We start from the raw sequence: 26017 nt of genomic DNA, 5'->3' as shown, positions 1-26017 counted from the left end.
AATACGCACATACCCAACAAACATGAGACGTCCAAAGGACGTTCAGATTATGTCCATATCGGGTCGGTCGGTCCAGAACCTAATCTGCACCTAATCTGCACGTCTAAACGACGTGCAGATCCAGTACAGTATTTGGACGTCTGACTACGACGTCTTTTGGACGTTGATATGCAGTTCAATATTTGAGGGTCCGTTCTTGGACGTCATTTAGACGTTCAAAACAGGTTCAGAAAAAAAATATAAAAACTTATGCAATAAAAACGACAAATGAGTTCTGATTCAAAACAATGTAACATGACGTTTTTTTTTTTTGTGAAAATTCTTTAAGGTGATAAAATATGTTATATTTTTATGAATGAATTCACAACGCGTGCCAAAATCTACTGCATTTCTTTTGTGTAATTTGCAAATTAAACCAAATTCAAGTGTGATTTACAAAAATAATCAACATTGCAATTTTAAGTTTAACCACAAGGGTGTGTAAAAGCTTAGGTGGCGAGGTGGCGCGTGATCTTTTTTTGCACGTGATCAACAGACGTAATTAAGCATCGCCAGCGTAAACGTACTCAACGGACACAACCTGCTGTGAACAGGTAAGTTATGTTTATCCATTCCAAACAGTGTGTGTTTATTTTGTTTTGTGTACTTATTTTATTGTCAAAAATATTTTTGTTAGAAAACGTCGAGTTTTTCGAGAATTGTTTTCGATAAACTGATGACAGAATTTGACACCGCGGAGGATAACGTTCCGTAGGCTATTTTTAGACTTGGTTAGTTGTTATTAACGAACTGATGCCTTGGTTAGTTGTTATTAACTGACTGTTAATATGTTCGCGTATTAAATATTTTTCAGTGAGTTATTTTAGACCGTCTTGGGGAACTCTATTATCTCTTTCAGTCCGAGGGGGACTCGTTCCTTAATAACAGCCATGTGAAACTAAATACACGGTCGTAAAAATGACTTTTTCTTCCCACACAAAAAATGACATCCGTCCTTTTATAATATTAACCATTTGAATGCATTTTTAATGATTTTGTCTAAGTGACATGCTTGAAAGTGGGCTTCTATGGTAAAAGTTCACCTGTCAATCAAAGAGCTCCGTTCAATACAAGCGCACAGGCACTGTAGTAGACAGCCAGACAAAGAAGTGATTAAGTAAGGAAACTAACATGATAACTTGATAATGACCCCCTTTGCCTTGCAATCTATTCATAAAATTAAGAGCCTTTATTAACCTTGGAATTTAAACAAAATAGAATAATTGTCTTTTCTGTCATGTTCTTAACATACTGTTTAGTCAATAAAGATGAATGAATACTGAATGCATATTAATTTACAAAGGCATTTGCAATATATTTGACTTCTTTTTCTCCTTTCTGTTTTTGTAAACAGGACCTACATACACCCCAAAGGCTCTTTTCAGAGCCATTTGACCAAGCATCTTTGTACAGTAAGTATTTGTTTTGATTAACCTCAAAGAAAACAAAATACATTTTAATATATGCTGACGTTTGTAATATCTTGCTCTTTTTCAATTATGTTTCAATAGTGCCGGTTTTCCTTCAGTAGTGCCAGTTTTCCTAAGGTAATTTAAGATCTTTTTAATTAACCATTTTGTTCAATTCCATGTAAAGGTCCCGTTTTCCGGATCCCATATTCCAAACTTTAGTTAGCATTTAATGTTGCTGTTAGAGCATAAATAATACCTGCAAAATGATAAAGGTATATTTTCTCTAATACAATTCACCTTTCAAAGCCTTCAGTGACCTGCCGGTTTGTACTACAGTCCTCTACTTCCTGGTTGAATGATGTCAATATTAGAGGTGTTTTTTCCTAACCTCTACCCACAGGAATATATCAGTCACCAGCTAAGCTCAAATGCAGTGTTGCCAGATAGAATTGATGGTTTCTACCCCAAAAACTGTCCAAAACCCACCCAAAGGCACAAAAAATGCCCAAAACATTTAATCAACATTTTGATTCAATTTGATCAGCATTTAGTTCTTTAACTACCACAGTTATTGCACTATAGCCTACTATAGCTAGCAATTAAACCCCAGCAGCTACAGAATCACAATAGTAAAATGACAACATAACTCGTTTACATATACAGCTATGCCCCTCACCACATGCAAAATGCACATTTACAGTGTATATTTAGATAGTTTTGGGATAATACAAATATCTAATTCGTTATTAATAAATTCAACAATGTCTGATTTTATCTATTTATATTATTAATAATAATATACCTGTATTATACTCCTTATAAACAGGTGTGTGAGTAAGAGCTAGAGATCGTATAGGCTAACTTTTAACGTTAAATGCACAACAATAATTGGCTGTATGTTAACATGCAAGGATGCTGAAAAGCACTATGAACATCTGAACCTTTCAGAACTATGTAGCCTACGAATCATTTTGATTGGTTGATTCTTTGTTATTTATAGGGGCGGTTTCCCGAACAGGGATTAGACAGAGCTGTCCAAACTGAAAACAACTTGCAGTGACATCTTAAAACACATCAGTGCTCTTTGTTTTGGTTCAAAATGCACACAAGTAGGGGTGGTTTCCCGAACGGGTATTATTTTATGCCGGGATTAGGCCTTAGTATAATTAGGAATTATAACTAGTTTTCAACAAACATGCCTTACTAAAAACATTACTGGTGTCCATTTTGAGGCTAAACAAAGGACACTAATGTATTTTAAGATATATCAGTGCAAGTTGTTTTCAGTTTGGACAGCTCTTATATTTATTTTAGTCTAGGAGGACTAATCTAATCCCTGTCCGGGAAACCACGCCGTAATGTTTTTAGTAAGGAATGTTTGTTGAAACTAGTTATATTTCCTAATTAAACTAAGGCCTAGTCTTAGCTTAAGCTAATCCCTGTCTGGGAAACCACCCCATAATGTCCCATGTTTAAGACTGCATATCTATACACACGCATGTAATAACTTTTAATTTGCTTGTCTTGATTATTGGCATCCTAAGATATTATATAACTGCCTGTGACATTCTTGGAGTTTGACTTTAATAATAACATAATTCTCAACACTTGGTAATGACTGTACTGTAATATTGTGTGTCAACAATTGCAAATAACATATTAATGTTCTTTCTTTAATATATTAGATTTTACCTCGTCCTCCACTGCCTCCAGTAATTCCTGGTTTTAAGGTTAGTCATTTTTTTTTTTTGTTTTCAGTGCCATTCGTCTCAACCCTGACTTCCTAAATAGTCTAAATTTGAATACAAAAATCTGGGCTTGATTTGGTTTTTCTGAAGGTGTTTAAAAGATTTACTGTTTTTGATCCTCTGGGTCTAAATGACCCTACAATGTGAATAAGACAAGTTACAATTTTTTAATAGTTTAATTTGTCGAAAAAAGAAATGCATCCAATATTAATGTGAAAATAATATACATGTACAAATCCCCGGTTCTAGAGAACAAACATACATACTTTCTTAAGCACACACAAACACACAAGTAGAGTTTTTTTACAGATGTTATATATACATCAGGGTTCCCCAAATCTTACCCTGGAGGGCCGGAGGACTGCAGAGTTTAGCTCCAACGCTGATCAAACACGCCTGAGCAAGCTAATCAAGGTCTTCATGATCACTAGAAAATCACAGGTGGGTAAGTTTGATTAGGGTTGGACGTAAACTCTGTACTGTTCCTTAACTCCAGGATAAGATTTGGGGAACCCTGATATACATAGTCATCATTCAGTTATTATTGAAGAGCCACACAGATCCAAAATCGAAACTGACCTGTATTGCAGTGTGTCGTGTAGCTGCCCATCAATGTAAACAATGTGCAAAGTAGTTGAACCAAAAACTTTAATACAAGTTATTGGCTTCTAAAGTAGGTCGACTCTTACTCACTGAAACGAGTCGTTATATGGACTGATTCTCCTGCCTGACATTTTCCACGTCACACGAACACTTCCACGTCACACGAGATACTAATCTCCGCCTACAGCCTTGCCTGCGGGAGAAACGAAAACTATGACCTGCCCAAAGCTAGTTAGTGTGTAAACATCATGCTGTGTTTTCAGTTTGTGCTGTTTTCACTACCAAAGGAGACATTTTCAAGGAGGGTATACTAAATGTTTGGCTGTGAAGAATCTGTGGTTAAAATTAGGGGTCGATCGATTATCAATCTGGCCGATTATAGACGTCGATATTAAGCATTTTGCCGACTATCAACATCGGACATTTTAAAAGCCTATTTGCCGATAATGTAATTTGATTTGAAATGCACTATTTCGGCTCTGACGCAGCCATGGATTTAGTGAGAGCCGTCGGAACACGGAACAGGGCACTATTCAGTTGCCTACAGCAATGCCTGCCCCTCGCCCATCTGATTTGTTGGGAGTCATGAGTCCGGCCAATCGGCGCAGGAGGCTGAAGACACCGCAGAAAGCGCTTGCTAACTCGAGCTGCTTTGCAATGATTTCGCTCTGTGAGTTGACACTGCAATACAAGAGTTTAGCACGCGTTTCAGGCAGTTGACCGAGCTGGCATTTGCACGTCAATGTAAGTCATGTCATTTTAAAAATACAAGCCACTTTAAAGCATAAAGAACTTGACCACTTTGGTCTTCACTCAGTGTGCTCTTATGCACGCGCACACAGCCGCCTGCTTGCAACAAGTAACAGATCAAGTTATTTTTTGCGACTTATTTATTACACAGAAATGTTCATATACACACGGGTATGCTTAAATGCCTGTTTTGAGGACATACAGTTGCAATCAGAAATATTCAACCCCCTTACCTCAAAAAACATTATAGTGATGTTGATAAAAAAATAATAAAAATCTCTTGGAATGTTAAATATTTTGGAAATCTTCTTATACCCAAGGCCCTTCAGATGTGATGAAATAATCTCCTCTCTTAGCTTTTGTGGAAGCTCCTTTGTCTTTCCCATGATTGCAACTCACCTTGAAGACCTTGATGGTTGGAGTTTATATATGCATCACAGCTGAAGCAAAATGGATCGTTATAGAGTTCCTAAAGGCTTAATGAGGTTTCAGCTGCACTTCAGGCCATAAAAACTGTCAGAAAGCTTTAAAAATAACAATATTATATAGGGGTTGAATAATTGTGACATGGCTATCTTAACAAAATATACTATTACACACAAATACTACATCAAACATTTTCTGTTTTGATTTTATGCCTCACTTAACTCATAAAAACTCATCCAAAGCAGAATCCCGCACTTTGAAAAGATTTTTATTTATAAATCCTTAAAACTCTTTGGGGGTTGAATATTTCTGATTGCAACTGTATATACTTAAGGAATAGGCTGTTGAACCAACTAATTGTGCCTATGATATGGTATTAATGTTATAGTTTTATGAAAACATTTGTAGTCTTTTTAAAAACATACAGAATGAAGCTATGAAGGCAATTAAATTAATTACACCTATTACATAATACAAATTGTTTAGTTAATCATTATATCCATATGATTAGGGATGCTCCGATCAGGATTTTTGCAGCCAATACAAATTACCGATCTTTTATCTTCGCGATCGGCCGATACCAATTCCAATTTTTTTAGCTGATATGCAAGCTATTTGATGACTGTAACTGTTACATTTTTTTCTAGATAACGTAATACCACAGATGTTGCCTTTGTTATATTACTTACAGTAATTGGGTATATTATTGTTTTAATAGAGAATCAAATAAATTAGCACTCTTCTCCAAAGAGTTATTTAATATCTCTTTAAAAACGTTTGTCTCCTAAGAGTACTGAAAATAAAACACTTCACAGTCTTTACTGTATGTATTAAATATACACACATTCGTATGAAGTATAACAGTTCCTTAGTCAAGAGCAGAGAGTGATTGTATTGAGAGATGAATTATGATACTGTAGCTTTAAGACGTGAGAGAGATCGCTCTGTTCACTTGCACTGATGACAGGCTGCTGTGTGTGCGTGCGGCGGCTGAACGCAGACAAGAGCAGCTGTGAGGAAAATGAACGTTTAAACGCTCAAATGTTGTTATTATTAATATGATTGTTATAATTAACATTTCTTAGAGTCAGAAGAATTAAAAATGTTTCAAAGCATTGAGAGTTTTTGTCAGACCCTGAGTCTTAATTTTGACATTAATTTTCATTTTTACACCAGCCATATCAGTTCAGAATATCAGTTGTCGGTCTACTTGATCAGTAATAATCGGTATCGGCATTGGCTCTGAAAAACACGTATCGGTTGACCTCTAGTTAAAATTAATTTTTCACAGAGGGATTTATTAACTTAGACGTTTGGCAATGAAAGATTGTTCAGTACCCACTTTATTTGAAACAACATGCGTCTCCTAACCACAACCTGTAAGTATGAGTATAGCTACATACTTGCTTAAATGAGTGTAAAATGTCTATCATCGTTTTTATTGCTTCGTTGTTTAAACTCGGAGAGTCACGTTAGCAAGCAGTTAACGCATGCTCATTTATTGTTTTGCTATGACCCGGTTAGTTTACATAAATGCTTAAATGAGTGTAAAATTGTTAGTTTCTATCGTCGTTTTTACTGCTTGGATTAATGATGAATGATGGAGTTGTTTAAACTCTATGGGGCGGTTTTCCGGACAGGGATTAGACTAGTCCTAGACTTAAACACTTTTAAGAGCTCTCCAAACTGAAAACATCTTGCACTGACGTATCTTAAAATACATCAGTGCCCTTTGTTTTACCTCAAAATGCACACAGGTAATGTTTTTATTAAGGCATGTTTGTTAAAACTAGTTATATTTCCAAATTAAACTAAGGCCTAGTCCTGGATTAAGCCAACCCTGGTCCGGGAAACTGCCCATATATACTGTCAGAGAGTCACGTTAGCAAGCGGCTAGCGCATGCTCACTTAGGTTTTGATATGACCCGGTTAGCTAACATAAATGCTTAAATGGGTGTAAAATGTTAGTTTTTGTTGTCGTTTTTATTGCTTGGCTTAATGATGAATGATGTGTATTAATGTCGATTAGGGATGCAGCTATTAACCGGTTTCACTATTAACCGCACTTTAAAATGTCAGGGTTAAGTAACCGTAAAGTTTTCACTACACTGCGTGTTTTTGTTTCAGGCACGCACAGACAAACCAGATCCACGAACCACCAAGAGGCGCATGCATCATGATGCACTGTATGACAAAGCTCCGCGTTCAAAAGAATATGTGGCCGCGTGACGTGTCTCTTGGTTGTTCGTGCATCTGGTTTGTGTGTGTGTGTGTGTGTGTGTGTGTGTGTGTGTGTGTGTGTGTGTGTGTGTGTGCGTGCGTGCGTGCGTGCGTGTGTGTGTGCGCGCACCTACATGAGTACGTGAAAGAGCCACACTCCATGTCTGTACAGCATTAAAAACCTCCTGCTCGTGGATCAAACCTGGGCGGGGCTCCTGGTGGTCTGACTGCATTTCCTTAGGTTGAATTCTTTTAACGCGTTTATGATTAATTAATGAATAGCTTGAGTTAACATGTTAATCTTGCCACCCCTAATATTTATATTTTATTTTTGTGTAATATAAAGCTACACCTGTCAAAATGACTCGCAGTACCTGGTCCAGGATGACCCTGTGTTATTATTCGTTTTGAGAACGACTTAATGAATTCGTTTTACTTCAAACAAACCAAAATAATATACATTTATTCAGTCCAAATGTAAAATTACATTTATTCAAAAGATCATTAAAATGAATAGCCTATAGGTTTCAAAAGACACCTATAATGTTTAAGTCAAAGCCAGCTAAGTTATTATTATTATCATTTGTCCAAGAATTGTAGAAAAATACACAAACTGAAAATACAGAAGAATTTAGCAATTGTTAAAAAATTTATTCATGTGATTTTATACATTAATGTTGTAAAAGAAATGAATTCTTAATAACCGTAAAACCGTGATTATTTATCAGACTATAACCGCACCATCAAAATCTATAATCGCTGCATCCCTAATGTCGATAATGTCTTCTCAGTAAATCATGTTAGCACTAGGTCAATACATGTTGCACTATTGTTGGTCTGTGCCACTGATCTGTGGTCTGCGCGGAGACTCTGTCAGTTGTCCAATCAAAGCAGTGTAGGCTACTGAAAGGTGGGGTGTAAGCAGACTAAGTCGTTGAATGGCTTCACACGAATAGTTGGGGGATCTCTGAGAAATGGGTTAATTTTAAATGTATATTTTGAGAAAATTACAGTGTGTTTTGACCTTGCATGCGTTTAAACCTGTTGTCCGGGACTAATAAACAGTGATAGGACGCTTAAAATTGTCATCTTACTGGCTCTTTACTTAATGTTTAAAATGTTTTAAATATTTTTTGTTTCAATGAAATGATTCAAAAAAAATATTTTTAATACAAACATGGCTTGAATTGCCTTTTAATTCATAATGTCATGTCAAGAATAGCGTTTTACAATATTAATAACTATAGATTTATATCTAAATTAGCTATATAGTATGTAATATTATTTGTAATTACTGTAATAAGTAAAAAAATTAATCTGTCAATATAGGCATTACAGTAAAATACACTAAAAATAAACAAGAAATAGACGTGCTGCCAGTACTGTAAAAATACAGGGAAATTGTTAAAGATGATAAATCATGAGGTGAAAATTTACACCTAGAGGACAGTTGGTACAGTGCTGCAAAAGCTATGAAGTAAGGGTGTACAAAGGATTTAAACCTTGCTGTTTTCTTATAACATGTATGTGTACTTGGTGTATGACTACAGGCTGCTTTTGCATATTTATATTTTTTGTCTTTCCATTTTTACAGGTGGAGTAATGGAGTAAAGATGCAACGGAGCAGCTGATAAGAAAACATGCTTAAGACCATCTTAAACGTGCACCATCAAGAAAGGGAGGGGTACACATTAAAAAAAATTTTTAACATTACTTTTTGAATAGATGCACTTTTTAAAAATTTTTTTAAAGTATATATATTGTTTATTTATGTTGTTTTTAAATGTTATAATTGTATTGTTTTTATTTGTTGTATTTAGCTTTTATGCATTTGTACACACACAAACACACAACCACATTTATACAAAATAAGTTTTGAATAAATACGTTTAATGGAGTGCAAAGTGTGAGTCTTTATTTAGCTAAATGATGTCTAAAATGAGTCTGCAGTTGACGTTATAAGACGTTGAAAATATGTCCACAATGACCACATTTCAACTAAATTTGGACCTTAAAAAGACGTCCTATGGATGTCATTATTGGACGTCCAAAAGACGTCAGAAAAAGACGTCGGAAAACCTTTCATTCTGCACCCTGATGGGGACGTCTTTTCAACGTCTTTATTGGACGTCCAAAAGACGTCAGAAAAAGACGTCGGAAAACCTTTCATTCTGCACCCTGATGGGGACGTCTTTTCAACGTCTTTATTGGACGTCCAAAAGACGTCAGAAAAAGACGTCGGAAAACCTTTCATTCTGCACCCTGATGGGGACGTCTTTTCAACGTCCGACAAAGATGTTGAAAAGACGTCTTTTGGACATACTTTTGCTCAGTGGGTATATAACAGCGGACCAGACACTTTTTATTGTTTGTTCCTCCTTTGAAATGTAAACAATGTACGCGAATCTCATCCACGCGTCAGCTCCTACACTGCCCAGCATGCACAGAGACACCAGACGCACATTTCTCCAGGACGTCAGCGCCACCCGGCACTCGTGGGCCAGTTCAAGCGACACAGTAGCCTATCTGTACAGATGTGAAGCTAAGATTCATCCAAACATTCGCTAAGTTTGTCTAAATGGGCCTAAAAGTCGCTAGATGTAGCAATAAAGTCGCTATTTTAGCAACACAGTCGCTGAGTTGGCAACACTGCTTCAGCCAATCCCCTTTTTTTAAGCAAGTAAACGCCACCCATTGATTAACATTGAATTTGCATACAAGTTGAAAATGAAAATGAAAATGAAAACGAAAAAGAAAATGAAAACAAATAATTTAAAGAGAACATAAAATTAAAACTGAACTTTACATTTTAATGTTGTCCCTATTATTGCTTGGGTATGAATAAAAACCCTTTTAAAAATGTATTTACAGATTCCCTTTCAAGCTTGACTTTTTATTTTAATATTGTCAGTCTTGACTCAAGATTATATTGAAAATGAAATGTAAAATCATCAATTTAATTTTCTTTTTTAATTTGGCCAGAATGATGCTTCATCACGTTAAAAATGAAAAAATTTAATATAATGTTTTAATTTTTATTTTAGCATTTAATTTTCAAATTTGGGACATATTTTGCGATTTTATTTTTTACTTTATAATTTAATTAATTATTTTATAATTTAATTAATTAATTTAAAAAAGACCAAAAAAACCTTCCATACGAATCAAGCAGTTTTTTTATAAGAATCTTGACAGATAATCTAGAAAATTCACAAAATCTTATTCCACTGAGATGAAGGGAACCATGTTTTTTAACTAAATAAAAGTGGCTTGGGGGTAAGGGACTTATTAGGGTTAAATTAATTCTAATTTAATAAGAAGTTTTTGTGAATTGGTGGGTTTTTGTTAAATGTGATTGTTTTTTGTAAGGTATGTTTGTAAAAACTATACTTAACTGTCCTAATATAACTTAAAAATAGTAATGGATTAATCTAAATGCTGTCCTGGAAACTGCCCCCAAGTTTTGCAACAAAGATGTTGCTAATCCTTTTGATCTCATTTTTTTCTCACTTTGGTCAGAGATATAGGACTGGTTTCCCCTTTTAATCTGTCAAAAGTCAAAGTGATATAAAGCTTTCTTCATCCATGCAGTATTCACTTATAAAATGCACACTCTTAACAAATTGCCTCTTGAGAATAAAGATGAAAACTAAGGTTGAAATACCTAGACAGAATCTATGAAATATGACCAGTAAAATAAGATCAGTTTCTCATTTTTACCTGCAGACCTGATGGTTGCGGAGTTTCCAGTGATGCATTAATCATAATCAATGAAAATAAATGGGACTGACATTTATTTAAACAACTAATAAATCTAAAAAGCGTTATGTGCGTGTTAAAGACTGCGGCTATTTATTGGCCCTTGTAATTTATAGGGGCCATTTAATCATCTGTGTAAATTAGACTCATTTGTCCAGAAATAATTGAAAGAAAATACAAATACTAGCCACAAAAAAGCGCTTAGCGTTTACTACAGTATTAAATGTTAAATAAACATTTGTCATTCATAACAGTGACAGCTTGTTTTGCACGTAAATGCAAACAGTGACCTAAAAAAATTGGAAAATGAGAATTCTTTGCATTTACAAAGTTACAATGCTAAAGACACCTCTTTGTATAAAAATGTAAGCGATCTAAAAACATTTTAAACAAGTGTAGATGTTGAGCAGATTTAATTCATTTTACATCAAATGCTTAAATGAACAAGCAGAGTCAGGAAATCAAACCTCTAAGGACAGCAATACATTCATAAGAGTAATGGAGAGTTATTTAAAATTCATTAACTTTAAAAGAAACGCTGTTCAGAGCTTAATTTCACACCCCATACAAACAAGCTTTCACAACCAACATCATTCTCTATAAGAAATTTATTAGGGCAGTTTTGCAGTACAAGACTTTTAGATTTACACTTTGAAGAAGCATTAAAGAAACCACAAATGGTGCACATCTACACTCGAGAGGATGGCTTAAAAAAACTACTAAAATTGTAACATTCAATTTACAATTACAAAACAAAAAGGTTGCAGTATGTGTGTGAGGGAATGGGGTTTGATCCTGCAACGAAAGTGCCTCTCACTCCTTCCTGCGCTTCTTCTCGTGGTCGTAGTCCTTGGAGCGGCCACTGGTAGATGCTCGTTTGGATCCTCCGTGCTGTTTGGCCTCCTCCAAGAACTTGTCAAGACCGAAAGGATCTTCCTCAAACTGGACAGGACCATCTCTGCGAGGTCCATGATCTGCACCTGAAAACTCTCGATCAGGAACAAACCTGAGGAAACAAAATGTTTTGATTGTAAATATTTCAAATGTGCTTAAATGCTATTCTGTTTCCGTCATCCTCAAATGAGTTTGGATGGTGACACAAAGGCAAATGTTCAGCAGTTGTCTTCATACCTGTTGGTCTGCATGAGTGTGTCCAGGTCATCTCCATACATATCCTTATCAGCATTCTTACTGGGCCTGTAAATGTTCTGTGCCATGTCTCTGCCAACTCTGAATGGCTGATCGTACACATTATACACTTCATCCTCTCCACCAGCAAAACCACTATCCATGCCCTGAAACAAAAAGATAGACAGTGAGCACATCAAATTGACAACTTAAGTTAATAAAATATTTGAGCTAACAAAAAGTACAAAAACACATACCATTGACAAAACAACCGAAAAATTATTGTATACATTTTCAGCAAAAATAAAATTACTTTTTAAAATATAAATTAAACTTAAGCTATGTGGTTAGTTATTTTTGATACATTTAAGCCATACGTTTTCAATTATATTCTTTTTTGCGTTGGCTTGACATGTTTTTTACGAGTTGAATTATCCCATATCCAAAAAATACAGAAAGGCAGATTTTACACACCACAAAGCACTTTTTTTCATTCTTTGGTTTATAAATTAATGCAATTTATCAATTAAAATTCTGAACAATACAGTTTGATAAAAGAATATTCCTTTTTATGAATTAAGTGCGCTTAAAAATTGCACAGAATAAAAAAAGTGCTATGTAAAACATTTGTATAATGTCCTAAATAAAATTGTTTGAAAAACTGCAATAACTATTTGCTATACAACTTGGTTAAATCATTTTCCATTGTCTTTCTTTTTATTATCCAAGATGTCTGATTTGAGATCAGAGTCTGAGGGTTGGTTACCTTGCTCTGATTGAAGAGTCTCTGGTCATACTGAGCCTCACTGGAGGTGCGGGGGTTTGGCTGACCCAGAGCAATGAGCTCACTGATGTCTCTGTCCTGATCTCTCTGCAGCTTAGACCTGGAAGAACCCAAATCAAACTGACATCAGCTAAACCCATTGGACACCTCATATAGATAGCCAGAAAAAGCACACGTCTCAAAGAATGGAGTCAGGGATTACTCACACAAATGTCTTTTGTGGAAAAAACATAAATAATTCAACTGCAAAGTAAATGCATTTTAACAACCATGTCAAACAAAGTTTGAATATATGAAACGCGTTTATTCGTTTCACTAAAAGGAGCACCAGTGGGATTCACATGAGAGAACCTGCATGTCATCATGTATGTTAAATTGGAACGTCCGCACCAGCTCATGAATTAATCAGGTAAAGGGTATAAAAAATTCATGTGCCTTTTATCAGGGGCGGCTCTGGAGATGTTTCTGTCGTGCTGCCGTTCTTTCCTCCTCTCGTGTCGGATCTCATCACGTTCCCTGACCTCTGTCTCCTCTCCACCTAAGAGAAAACAGTCAAAAATTTTAAAACGCAACTCAAACTTCACAGGAGCAATTATAGGTTGTTTGAATTTCATTGCTTCACTGAACTCAAAATAAAGTTACAATTCAGCATTAATTCAGTTTTAAACCAAAATCCAAGACCTCAAAGTTTTCATATCAATGAACTTCTTATGTCCCATTCCTTTGCTTGCTTACCTTTGTCACCATGGGCTTTGATACCGGCTCTCCTGTCTCTGGCCATCTTAGCCAACTCTCTCAACTTCTCCTCTTTCTTTTCCTTCTCCTTCTGCGCCATCTTCTTTTCCACCTGAGCTCTCATCTCCACAGCTTCCCTGGCCTGAGATCACATCAAACCACAAATCATCAACAACAGACAAAAATTCAAGCACAAATCACCTCTTACAAAGATGGTGAAACATGATTCATGCGATATAGAATCTGTTGTGTGTATTACTAACAAAGAAAACAAGAAAAGATCTGAAGTCAGAAATAGCATTGATCCTTTTGGAAACGCAGGAAGAAGAGTTTTACCTTTCTGTCTGCAATGTACAAAGCCTCAGCCAGCTTGGCAAAGTTCTCATTGATATGAACGGTTTGCAAGCCTCTTCCGTCAGCCGCCAAACGCTTGTCCAATGGGATAGTGTAACCCTGAGAGGCAGTGATGAGAGAAAAAAGCAATGCAGTTGTAGATCCAATGTCAATAGTTTAAACCCGAAGAATAAATGTATTAATAATTGATGGATGCACTCAATTTTACCTTTGCGTTCTTCCAGTTTGAAATGCATGGTGGGATCTTCCACTCCTGCTGTTCTTTCACGGTCATCTAAAGAGAGGAAAAAATAAAGCTTTAGAATAAAGGCCTGTGTGACGTAAGCTGGGATGAAGTTAGTCGAAGTGTGTGCGTTTCTCACCTTTCTGCTAGGAGAGTGCATAACTGGAGCGGGAGGGGATGGAGGTCCGCGGGGAATCTTCTTATTGATTCTGTTAGGAAAGACAAAACATTGTAAAGTGAATTTCCTGTGTTTTCAACACATCTCACATTCCTTTTTGATATTTATATTTGTGCTCTTTTATCTTAAGGGACTTATAGTGCATTTAATGTACAGTCTTGTTCAAAATAATAGCAGTACAATGTGACTAACCAGAATAATCAAAGTTTTTAGTATATTTTTTATTGCTACATGGCAAACAAGTTACCAGTAGGTTCAGTAGATTCTCAGAAAACAAACAAGACCCAGCATTCATGATATGCACGCTCTTAAGGCTGTGCAATTGGGCAATTAGTTGAAAGGGGTCTGTTAAAAAAAATAGCAGTGTCTACTGTCTACCTTTGACTGTACAAACTCAAAATTATTTTGTACAAACATTTTTTTTTTTGGGATTTAGCAATCCTGTGAATCACTAAACTAATATTTAGTTGTATGACCACAGTTTTTTAAAACTGCTTGACATCTGTGTGGCATGGAGTCAACCAACTTGTGGCACCTCTCAGCTGTTATTCCACTCTATGATTCTTTAACAACATTCCACAATTCATTCACATTTCTTTGGTTTTGCTTCAGAAACAGCATTTTTGATATCACCCCACAAGTTCTCAATTGGATTAAGGTCTGGAGATTGGGCTGGCCACTCCATAACATTAATTTTGTTGGTTTGGAACCAAGACTTTGCCCGTTTACTAGTGTGTTTTGGGTCATTGTCTTGTTGAAACAACCATTTCAAGGGCATGTCCTCTTCAGCATAGGGCAACATGACCTCTTCAAGTATTTTAACATATGCAAACTGATCCATGATCCCTGGTATGCGATAAATAGGCCCAACACCATAGTAGGAGAAACATGCCCATATCATGATGCTTGCACCTCCATGCTTCACTGTCTTCACTGTGTACTGTGGCTTGAATTCAGAGTTTGGGGGTCGTCTCACAAACTGCCTGTGTCCCTTGGACCCAAAAAGAACAATTTTACTCTCATCAGTCCACAAAATGTTCCTCCATTTCTCTTTAGGCCTGTTGATGTGTTCTTTGGCAAATTGTAACCTCTTCTGCACATGCCTTTTTTATAACAGAGGGACTTTGCGGGGGATTCTTGAAAATAGATTAGCTTCACACAGACGTCTTCTAACTGTCACAGTACTTACAGGTAACTCCAGACTGTCTTTGATCATCCTGGAGGTGATCATTGGCTGAGCCTTTGTCATTCTGGTTATTCTTCTATCCATTTTGATGGTTGTCTTCCATTTTCTTCCATGTCTCTCTGGTTTTGCTCTCCATTTTAAGGCATTGGAGATCATTTTAGCTGAACAGCCTATCATTTTTTGCACCTCTTTATAGGTTTTCCCCTCTCCAATCAACTTTTTAATCAAAGTACGCTGTTCTTCTGAACAATGTCTTGAACGACCCATTTTCCCTTAGCTTTCAAATGCATGTTCAACAAGTGTTGGCTTCATCCTTAAATAGGGGCCACCTGATTCACACTTGTTTCTTCACAAAATTGATGACCTCAGTTATTGAATGCCACACTGCTATTTTTTTGAACACACCCCTTTCAACTAATTCAACTACTTTCCCAATTGCACAGCCTTAAGAGCGTGCATATCATGAATGCTGGGTCTCATTTGTTTTCTGAGAATCTACTGAACCTACTGGTAACTTGTTTGCCACGTAGCAATAAAAAATATACTAAAAACCTTGATTATTCTGGTTAGTCACATTGTACTGCTATTATTTTGAACAAGACTGTATAGGGTACATGATAAGGTGTTTTATTTAAAGTGACATACTTGAAACGTGGGGGCTCCATGGGATCTTTCTGCATTTCCACCATACGGATGACCCGCTGTTTGGCTCCAGAGTTAAACGCAAGTCCTTGCTGGGAAGGTGTGTACCTTTAATAAACACAAAGAAAAATGATGACATTTAATATTGTGAACCCCAACAACAACTTAAGATTCAAAATGCTGTCAGCATCCTCCTGGGAATGATTCTTTTAAGGTTTTGCAAAGAAAAACATGCAGGATTTTGACTTTCAAGCTCTCTATAATGCAGACTAACTTTGTTCCCACTGTAAGTAAATCACACCATTTCCTAACCCAGTGCGACATCATACAACGTTGAAAGTCTTTGTCCAACCAGTTTTGACTATATAGCAATGACCGCAATGAAAGCTATTATAAATATACATTCAATAATAGCCAATCATAAGAAGTGTAATGTTTAATCATTTAAAGCAGTTTTGTGTTCAGCTTGAACAAAGTGTTTAACTTCAACATGAATCACTACATTTAAGATCATAATTTATCAGTGAAACTGCTCTTACCGGATGTACTGCGCTGGGGCCTGTTTGTCTGCAGCACGCACAGGCATGGCTGCCGCAATTTTCTGTGAGACCTGTTTCTCCAGAGCCATCCTGGTCTTCTCTGTAAGCTACAGCAGGAGGAAACAAGAAACTGAATTCATTGATGACATAAGAATTAACAAACACACCAGCTACCCCAAAAATCTAAATGATTATAGACTTGGCATACAATAGTTTCTATAGCATCAATATTAGAGCTGGACGATATGGCTAAAATGTCTATCGGCAATATACTTAAAAATTTTGATAAGGTTTAAAACACAAATTTCGATTGCGATTCGATTTGCGATTACATTTTGTAGCAGATGCAATGTGTATACTCATAACGAGACGAATGTCATAGCTGCATACATACTTTTATCTTTTGCACATTTCTCATCTTTCCTCTTTTCTAACCTGGGCACCTGATGGCCTATTTTTTTAATTTGCAATTCAGTTTGTGTTGCATTACATCTCCTGTTCCCCCGTCCTTATATAATGACTCCATTGGAAGGTGTGACTTGATGTGAACAACACCGCACCTCTTTCTCATACTTCGAGTGACAGCTCTTCTCTAGGGCAAACACTCCAAAATCCCAACCACATTAATTGATCGCAAGGTGACAATGATATGATTTGACACGAAGTACAGATGAGCGATTCTGATCAAGCATTCCATTTTCCTTGATGTCCCAGAGAGCACGGCTCATGGTTGCTAATGCTGGGTACACACCAAAAGATTTTTTAGATCTTATTTTCAAAATGTGACAGACCACAAACATGAGGATAAAAAATCCTAGATTTAACAGTTTTGCACCTATAGTGTGTGGTGTGGCATGATGTGTGAAAGACAGCACACCACACACAAACAGATTTTCAACCAGAGTCTCGACTGTGAACGCAGGAAATCTCACAAAATCTCGCGAGACTTCAGAATAAGCATGACGGACGATATGCAGGAAAAAAATTCAATGATAGTGTTTGAAATGATTTTCACAAAAAAAAAAAAAAGTGTTTAAGTGTAGCTGTGGAAACAGCGGGAACATGGTCTGTACAAGTTCACTTTGCATCAACTTCACTTTGTGATGCGCCATGACTGCTTCAGTTTCCCATCATCTGGCTTTCTGATTGTATATGGTTTCGTTTCACGTGATAATCTCAAGAGCTTGCGCGCGTTTGTCCTCTGGTTTCCCCCCACACATCAGGAGCTCTGATCATAAATATTAAACATATTTATAATTACGAATTGTGACCTGGGCAGCTCCAATGTTCTTCCGATCAGGTTTGGACACTCTTAACACACCTCACACCAAGGGAAAATCTGATAAGAATCTGTAGAACCATCAAGATAATCGGGACATAGCTAGGATTTACACAAAATCAGCCCAATTATCTTTTGGTGTGTAGCCAGCATTAGCTATGAAAACACCACAGGAGCACGAATTGGAAGGAAAAGGCAACTTGACCTAAATACGTGTTTTTTTACGTGACCTGTAAACAGCCGCAGGATGCTGTAATGCAGGGGTGCCCAACCCAGTTCCTGGAGGGCTACCATCCTGCAGATTTTAGCTCCAACCCCAATCAAACACAGCTGAAGCAGCTAATCAAAGTGTTCAGGGTTGCTTGATAATTACAGACAGGTGTGTTAAAGCTGGGTTGGAACTGAAGTCTGCAGGACGGTAGCCCTCCAGGAGCCGGGTTGGGCACCCCTGCTGTAATGTATATCAAAACATCGGAAATGTGTTTAGAAACCATATCACAGTTATTAAAAATTACATTTTAAAATACTTGAAGCAATATTTACTTTCCTGATTAACACCTAAAGTTACACGCTATTGTTTGAATTTGTTAAGTTTGGCTGGCATTGCCATTGACCAGTGTAACTTTTAACAAACCTATTTAAGACTAAGGTTAATTTAACAGTTATAAATTCCATGGTGAAAACAAGCTGGGTAACTCACATCTTGTATCGCCTCCTCATCGGGCCTCTGCAGTTCAGGAGCATCATCATTTACCACTTCCTTAGGAAGCATGTCTGTGTATTTACTGAATATGACCTATTAAAAAACAACAACAACCACCACCAAATAAGAATTCACTTCCTCAAGCCTTAAGATGTGATTCAGTAAGATGTGGAGATATAGATAAAGTACCTTATCTTTGCCTTGCCCTTGCCTGGCAATGGCATCATATTTTATCTTCCCCTCAGCATCCACCTGGACAGCAAGAGCGTTGGAGGTCTTTTTCTTCCTGCCCATTTCCAGAGGATACTGAGCAACATGAACCTCTGGAAAGGCACCTCCATCTCCAAAGTCCTTTAAAACAAAACATTCATAAATCTTAATGGATCTTGTTTTAGTTTGACCGGCATCAATGGGCCATGACACATGATATAACAGCAGGTGTTAACTAAACTAATGTTGCAATACCTCGAGGGCCCGTGGCACCCATGATTTCCTGAAGCCGTAGGGAGGAGGTTCTCTACGGGTGGACACCAAAGCAGTTGACAGAGATCTCTGAGCACGAGATCTCTCCTCTGCCTCAAGCTGGTCCTGAGTCAGCTGGGTGGGTGCAGGGAGAAAACTACAAAAAAGATTGACATAAAATGCTACATTAGCTATTTGAGGTGTCGGGTGGATTACCATATATATATATTAACATTTGTAAAGGTGTATTATGCAAAAGTTTAAAGGGAGACGTCATTTTGAAATTAAAATGTTTATTTCCTTATGTTGTTTCAAACCTGAATGATTTTCTTCCATGAAAAACACTTATTAAACAGAATGATCAGGCCTGTCAGTCTAATTAACTTTAATTGTACAGAAGAAAAGCAGCATCAATATTTCACAATTTTTTGGTTACTTAAAGTAAAGAGACGCAGGTCTGACGTCATCGACAAACAAGGTATGAAACGATATGAGGATGTGCAAATTGATTTTGATTCAATTTAAAATTACATTTAGTTTAAAAAAAAAGTAAAATACACAATTGAATGCCATATTCATGCGACATGTAATGTTTGGAAATTGTATTTGCTGACTAAAAGTTTGCTAGTAATTGATGCTCCTCTGGCTCAATAGGGAGAGCAATGCGTTTGCAAAGCAACGGTAATGGGTTCGATTCCACGATCAATACACTGATAATATAGTTACAGCTTTGTTTAATACAAATACATAAATGTAAAGTAAATGTTTACAATACAGCTACATTTTATGGAAAAAAACACACATCCGCTGAACCAGCATGATGTACATACAACACTTTACTATCAGCATTGATGGCTGGTTATGTTTTTTGGCGTTATTTTAATAGCGCAAATGTAACTTTGTTATTGTAGAACTACGTTAAGTAAATAGCAAACGTGTCGTGTTAAGTAGTGCTTTCTGATTATCTTTCATGTGGATGTAGCATTAGCCTCTTAGCATTTACCGAAATACAAAGAGCACTACACCACAGGCCTAGGCGGGCCAAACAACATAGCACGGACAAGAAACATCACAGACTACGGAAACACATAATAAACGAAAACAAATAAACACAGGACGACCTTTCAGTAGATTTTTTTAACAAAAGTATAATAGTAAAACCCAAAAACAGTTTCAAAGCGACTCACCTCGTCAGCGACATCTTCACCACTACTGTAGGGCGTGACGTCACGTCACTGAAATAACTTCTCGCGATGTTTGTGGAAGTAAAAACCCTTTTGGAAAAATGTTTGTGATTTTATTGTTAAGAATATTGATGTTGATTTATTTTGGAAACATACCATACTACCAATAGTATTTACATAATAAATCTGATTCTTCTGTTAACAAAATTTCATATTCACAAATGTTATTTATTTTCTGGTCAAAAACCCTGTTTCATATCATTTAAAAAAAGAAATGGAAATTTATATTAATTCTTTAAGATACTTTTTGAAGCAAAAGGCACTGAAAACTTTGAAAATGTGTGCTTTATTTAATATCTTATTGTAAATCCCCTCTAGCATATTTTGTATTTGTTACTGTCAAGTTTTTTAATTGTTGTATGTTGCTGATTCAATTTAATAAAAAAAAGATGTTTGTGGAAGTAAAGGGTTCTTCAATGATTAACTCCAGTACATAATTATGAGAAACTTATATTTCACTCTGTTGATTTGAGCAGATATTGTCATTTTACCATGTCCCAAGATGTATAGTCACAGATTTTTCTATATCTACACTAAATTGTATAAATAATTGCTTTACTATGTAAATCTTACGCAGTAGCCTACTTTTGTAAGTTGGCATATATAGTTAAAGGGGCCATGGCACAAGACTTTTTTAAGATGTCAAATAAATCTTTGGTGTCCTCAGAGCAGATATGTGAAGTTTTAGCTCAAAATACCATATATATAATTTATTATACATATTAAAATTGCCACTTTGTAGGTGTGTGCAAAAATGTGCCCTTTTGGGTTTGTCCTTTAAAATGCAAATGAGCTGATGAAGTACAAACATTGATCACAATGATGGTGGTTTGTTGCATTTGATTCTCAATTGTGCTATGAATTATTTTCTCCCTTCTTTTTTTTCTCTGCACTAAATGGCTGTGCCGTGGTTGGATAGTGCAGATGAAGGGGTGGTATTATAATAATAAGAGCTTCTTATGACATCATAAGGAGAGCCAAATTTCAACAACCTATTTTTTTCATGTGCTTGTAGAGAATGGTTTACCAAAACCATTAAAAAAGTTACTGGGTTGATCTTTTTCACATATTCTAGGTTGATAGAAGCACTGGGGACCCAATCTTAGCACTTAAACATGGAAAAAGTCAGATTTTCATGCCATGCCCCCTTTAAAAATGTTGGCCATTGCTGCAAGGTCACAAAATCATGAATTTGGTGGTAATGTGCAACATACAAAGTTTTTCTTCCAATGCGACGTGAATATAAATGCTTTAAAATATATTTATTTTTAAAATAAATTTGTTTGTATATTTTGAAATGTTTTTAATTATATTTGAAAATATATTTTTGCTGTAGTGCACAGTGCACACACACAAACACAAACGCACACACGCACGCACGCACGCACACACACACACACACACACACACACACACACGATTAGATTTTTTCCCACTGTCTTTGCTGACAGCGATGTCCCCTCAATGTCTGATCTCCAGTCTGTAAATCACCAGCCCTGAACCTTAACCACTACTCTACTGCCATCACACAACATCTATATAATAAACAAACTAAATTTGCTCTTGGCGATTCTATGGCAGCATGTTATTACTAAATGCATGTATGCTTCCTGAAAGGTGGCATATACTTTCACATCAGCAATAAGAGTTAAGCAGTGTTCTTTCAATACATCACTTGCTTAGCTAATATTTCCTTTCATCCATCTGCATGTTAGCCTTTTCAAATATTTCACTGGTTGTAGATGACAGATTAAGTGGTAATTCACAGGGCTGCTGAGCTATAGTCTCTGAATACTGATGTGTTGGACTCCTATACTCTGTTAGCACTGAGCAATGAGGCAGTTAAGACAGTAACCATTATCTCAGCAAATAGCCACAAGGGAGTCCTCCAGCCATGGCAAATGTCAGTTCCTATTTGAAATTATCCTTAAATCCTGCCATCCTGCATGAAACCTTCTTTTAGACTAATTGTTTTTTTCCTCCAAGACTCAAATGCTACCTTAATTTCACAACATATACACTGCACTGCAACACATAGGAATTAAACTACCTAAAGAGGCTGGCATGAATTTGAATAAGGCCTGTTTGGTGCTGAGCATAGACATATTTTCCACCTACAAAATCTGGCAAAGCTAGTTGACTAAGACAGTTTTTTCTGGTTAAGCAAGTTAAAAAAGACTTGGTAATACTAACACAACAGCATCATAAACAGCAAGAAAATCGATTCCCAGGGAACAAACATACTGAAAAATTTATTGTAACCATTGAAATTGGTTGAGAAATGTAAACTCCGAATCAGCATCAGAAGAGCTTTTATTGGCAGGTATGTTTACACATACAAGAAATTTGTTTCGGGAAGCTACCACAGATGAAACAAATGACAGCAACAGTGCACAGATAATAAAAATAGAATAAAATAAGGAAAATAAGATATAAAAATTAACAGTATAAAAATATGAACTAAAGTGTGCTCAGTTTAAATAAATGTTGGGTATTGCATGTTTATTGCACATGTGTTTTTGCCAGTGGGTAACTGTTCATGAGGTAGATGACCTGAGGAAAGAAACTATATTTCTATGCCTGGCCATTCTGGTGTTCGATGCTCTGTAACAATGACAAGATGGCAAAAGTTTAAAGAGGTAATGGCCTGAGTGTAAGGGATCCTGAATGAGTTTGAATTTTCTTAGCTGGCGAATTAAGGAAGTACTCTGCTGTTTTTTTTGGCAATAAAGTCTATTGTTGCTGTCAATGCTAAAGGTGTTGATGGGAGTATGGAGAAAAGATCAAAATGGGTGTTGGGTGTCAGATCGGGTTTTTTCAAATCTGCAATAAAACTCATTAAAATCAATGGCTAGTTATAGATTTGACACAGTGCTGAGGAGTGTTGTCTCGCAGTTGGTCATGTTTTTCAAACCTCTCCATACTGATGTTGGATCATTTCACAGTGTGCTTTTTATCCAAATAAGCAAAGACTAAAACATACAGCTTCTTTATTTACTTGTATGCGTCTGTGTTGTGATTCCTCCTCTGTTCTGTTATACTCCAGTTTATTGTCATTAAAGTTATGTGTTTGCTTTCATTGTCAGTCACACACAAACTGTAACAATCTTGTAGGACACATCAATTATTTTATTGCACCGTTAGGATCAAGGAGGCTTCCCAAGGAGTCATGAGTGAGGATGCAAAGGTGTATCTTCTGCGGAAGTGTTTTATTAACTAAATTTTCCTCCCCTTTTATATCATGCCCATGATGTACTCAGGGTGGAAAATCCAACACTCATAAATGAGAGTATACAGCATAAAGTTATTGTTAATGTGTGCTAATGATTAGGGTTGGAGCGAAACTCTGCAGGACTGTGGCCCTCCAGGACCTGAATTGCCCACCCCTGGTGTAAGGGTATCACAGACCAGATGGAGACAGGGATACAAAATACAGGTTATTAAAACACAATGCAGTAGTAAATGACAGATGAATGACTGACGAATGACTGAAGGTTTCCTACGATGATCACAGTTAAGACGGTAAATAAGCACACGCACACGCACGCACGCACACACACACACACACACACACTTCGTGACAGTCACTGAATACAAATATCAGTTTACTTTTCTTCGTAGATGGTGACAATGAGGACCACGAAGCAGATGCACCAACTGAAGAGCATAAGGACGGCGTGGGAGTTTGGCAGGTAGGAACAGCAATGGAAAGCTTATTTTGTTTAGCTTTCAGATCTCACTCAGCTATTTATCTCACTTTCAAGAATTTGAACCTTAGGGGTCACATACTGTATGAACACTAACAAATATGTGTGACTTATGAATACAGTGTCAGCCAGGCCTCAGAGACAGAAACAGGACATGTCTTCTTTCATTGTGGGAAATTACAAACCTCACAAAAATGGAGAGCGCAGTTTACTTAATGAATACTCTACTTTCTGCAACGTTCAGTGTGTAAAAGTGAAGGCAGTATTTTTATCGAATGAAAATGGCAGATTGCATGCTCTGCTGTGTTTAGCAACGTTGGACTGTTGATTTGTGATAAGCGAGCGCTCTAACCTTGAGCATCCTGCAGTGTGTTCTCCCAGGACTGAGCAGTCTGTCATTCTCCTGAGAGACACCAAGTTATTAATGTGACAGTGGATAAAAGGACGTGTCAGCTGAGATCAATCACACAGCCTCGGCAGGGATAAGCACACATTTAATAGACCCAATCATCTTCAGCTGTAAGGCCAAGTTCAGGAACTTCTTTCTTCTCAATGAAAATTATCTTTCAGAGCTTACCAGGATGCCATGTACGCATCAGATAAAATTAATTGAAGCTTAATAGGTTTTGCTTTGACACTTAAGCAAAGAAAAACGTTAAAAGATTTTTATATTACATAAATCGAATGAATAATATTAAAGGGCCATTGATTAGAACTGAAGTTTTATGAAGTGATAGCTGTGGGATTAGAGGGACCAGATGAAATGACAGTGACAAATAACCTGGACTTGGAGTGGAGGTGTGGCTTTGGGTTATGTGTGCTCTCTAACATGTTTTTTTCAGGGTTCCCACGGGTCCTTGAAATCATTGAAAGTTTGTGAATCGGGGGGTGGGGGTTCAAGGCCCTGGGAAGTTGTTGAAAATATGCATACATAGATACGGGTCATTAAAAGTGCTTGAATCTATTTTATGCAAAAAGTTTTCTGGAAAAATCCATATTATTCCCTGTGTAGTGTAGGATAATATCCAAAAAATTATAGACTTATAAGCACACGTGCTAAACTGTTTGCTTTTAATGCTTATATCTTCTCTATGCGAATGTTGATTCATACCAAAATGCTTTATTGTATAGTTGTGTTTGACACATGAAAACGTCTCTGGTTACGTATGTAACTGTTGTTCCCTGAGAAGTTAATGAGACGCTGCGTCTCCCTTGTCATACTTCCTGCATCCCTGTAACGCCGTCTTTGGCAATATTTCAGATAGCGATATACTTCCTGGCTCCCGTGTCACCCTGTCTTTGTCATTAAGCCTCACCATTGGTTGAATTTGATATACACATTCAGACACACTTACCCCTGGAGGCGTCCCCAGTGTCACCGCAGTGACGCAGCGCGAGTTCCCTTAAAAGGGAACTGTTACAATGTATCTTAAAAGGTAACATGATGTAACCTTGCTCTCACTTGAAATGTGTCCCCACATTTAGTCCTTGAATTTGAGGGTATTGCACCTGGAAAGTCCTTGAAAGGTCCTTGAATTTGAAGGTAACTAAGGGCGCACTCACACTATCCAAACCAAACCACGCTCGGGCGCGTTTGACCCCCAAAGCCTGGTTTGTTTGACTAGTGTGATCGCTCTGTTCCATGCCCGGGCGCGGATTGGTTAATTGCGCCGCGGCCGGGTTGCAGAGGTGGGCTGGAACGCGGTTCACTTGGGCTCATGCGCGGAAGGCTGTGGTGTGAGAGTAATCGCGCCTGAGCGCGATTCAAAAGGTGAAGACGTCAGTTGCGCGACCACTCACCTTCATCTGCCTCCGTAAAAACCTTTTGCTGCGAGCAGCGGGGTTACGTGAATGTCCGAGCTGCACACGTGACAGATCAACTAAGCAATATGATGA

At 37.0% G+C, this 26017-nt stretch overlaps 1 protein-coding gene and 1 long non-coding RNA gene across 2 annotated transcripts; one reads left to right on the top strand and one right to left on the bottom strand.

Moving 5' to 3' along the window:
• The first annotated feature begins 16 nt into the window (after positions 1-16).
• LOC135750058 (uncharacterized) lies at positions 17-9535 on the top strand. Its single transcript, XR_010532564.1, has 5 exons — positions 17-593; positions 1394-1451; positions 1551-1586; positions 3137-3181; positions 8793-9535. It is a non-coding gene; the product is annotated as an uncharacterized lncRNA (long non-coding RNA).
• A 2012-nt stretch (positions 9536-11547) lies between these two features.
• snw1 (SNW domain containing 1) lies at positions 11548-20414 on the bottom strand. Its single transcript, XM_065268837.1, has 14 exons — positions 20358-20414; positions 19174-19327; positions 18898-19059; positions 18706-18801; positions 16727-16833; positions 16191-16295; positions 14321-14390; positions 14167-14232; positions 13941-14057; positions 13605-13746; positions 13305-13407; positions 12852-12969; positions 12089-12252; positions 11548-11963 (listed from the first exon to the last, which is right to left on the bottom strand). The coding sequence occupies exons 1-14, from the start codon at positions 20369-20371 to the stop codon at positions 11771-11773; spliced, it is 1611 nt and encodes a 536-aa protein (XP_065124909.1). The 5' UTR covers positions 20372-20414; the 3' UTR covers positions 11548-11770.
• Positions 20415-26017: the final 5603 nt, after the last annotated feature.

This window comes from Paramisgurnus dabryanus, chromosome 12, assembly GCF_030506205.2.
Source record: "Paramisgurnus dabryanus chromosome 12, PD_genome_1.1, whole genome shotgun sequence".
NCBI lineage: Eukaryota > Metazoa > Chordata > Actinopteri > Cypriniformes > Cobitidae > Paramisgurnus > Paramisgurnus dabryanus.
The sequence above is the reverse complement of the archived record's forward strand: the minus strand, read 5'-3'. Positions and strand labels throughout refer to the sequence as shown.

What these genes read in the sequence shown, in the direction of transcription:
- snw1 (XM_065268837.1), bottom strand. An exon ending in ATGAGGAGGCGATACAAGAT is followed by an intron (nt 16,834 to 18,705) that starts GTGAGTTACCCA and finishes CTCCTGCTGTAG; the next exon opens with CTTACAGAGAAGACCAGGAT. An exon ending in ACACTCATGCAGACCAACAG is followed by an intron (nt 11,964 to 12,088) that starts GTATGAAGACAA and finishes TTGTTTCCTCAG; the next exon opens with GTTTGTTCCTGATCGAGAGT.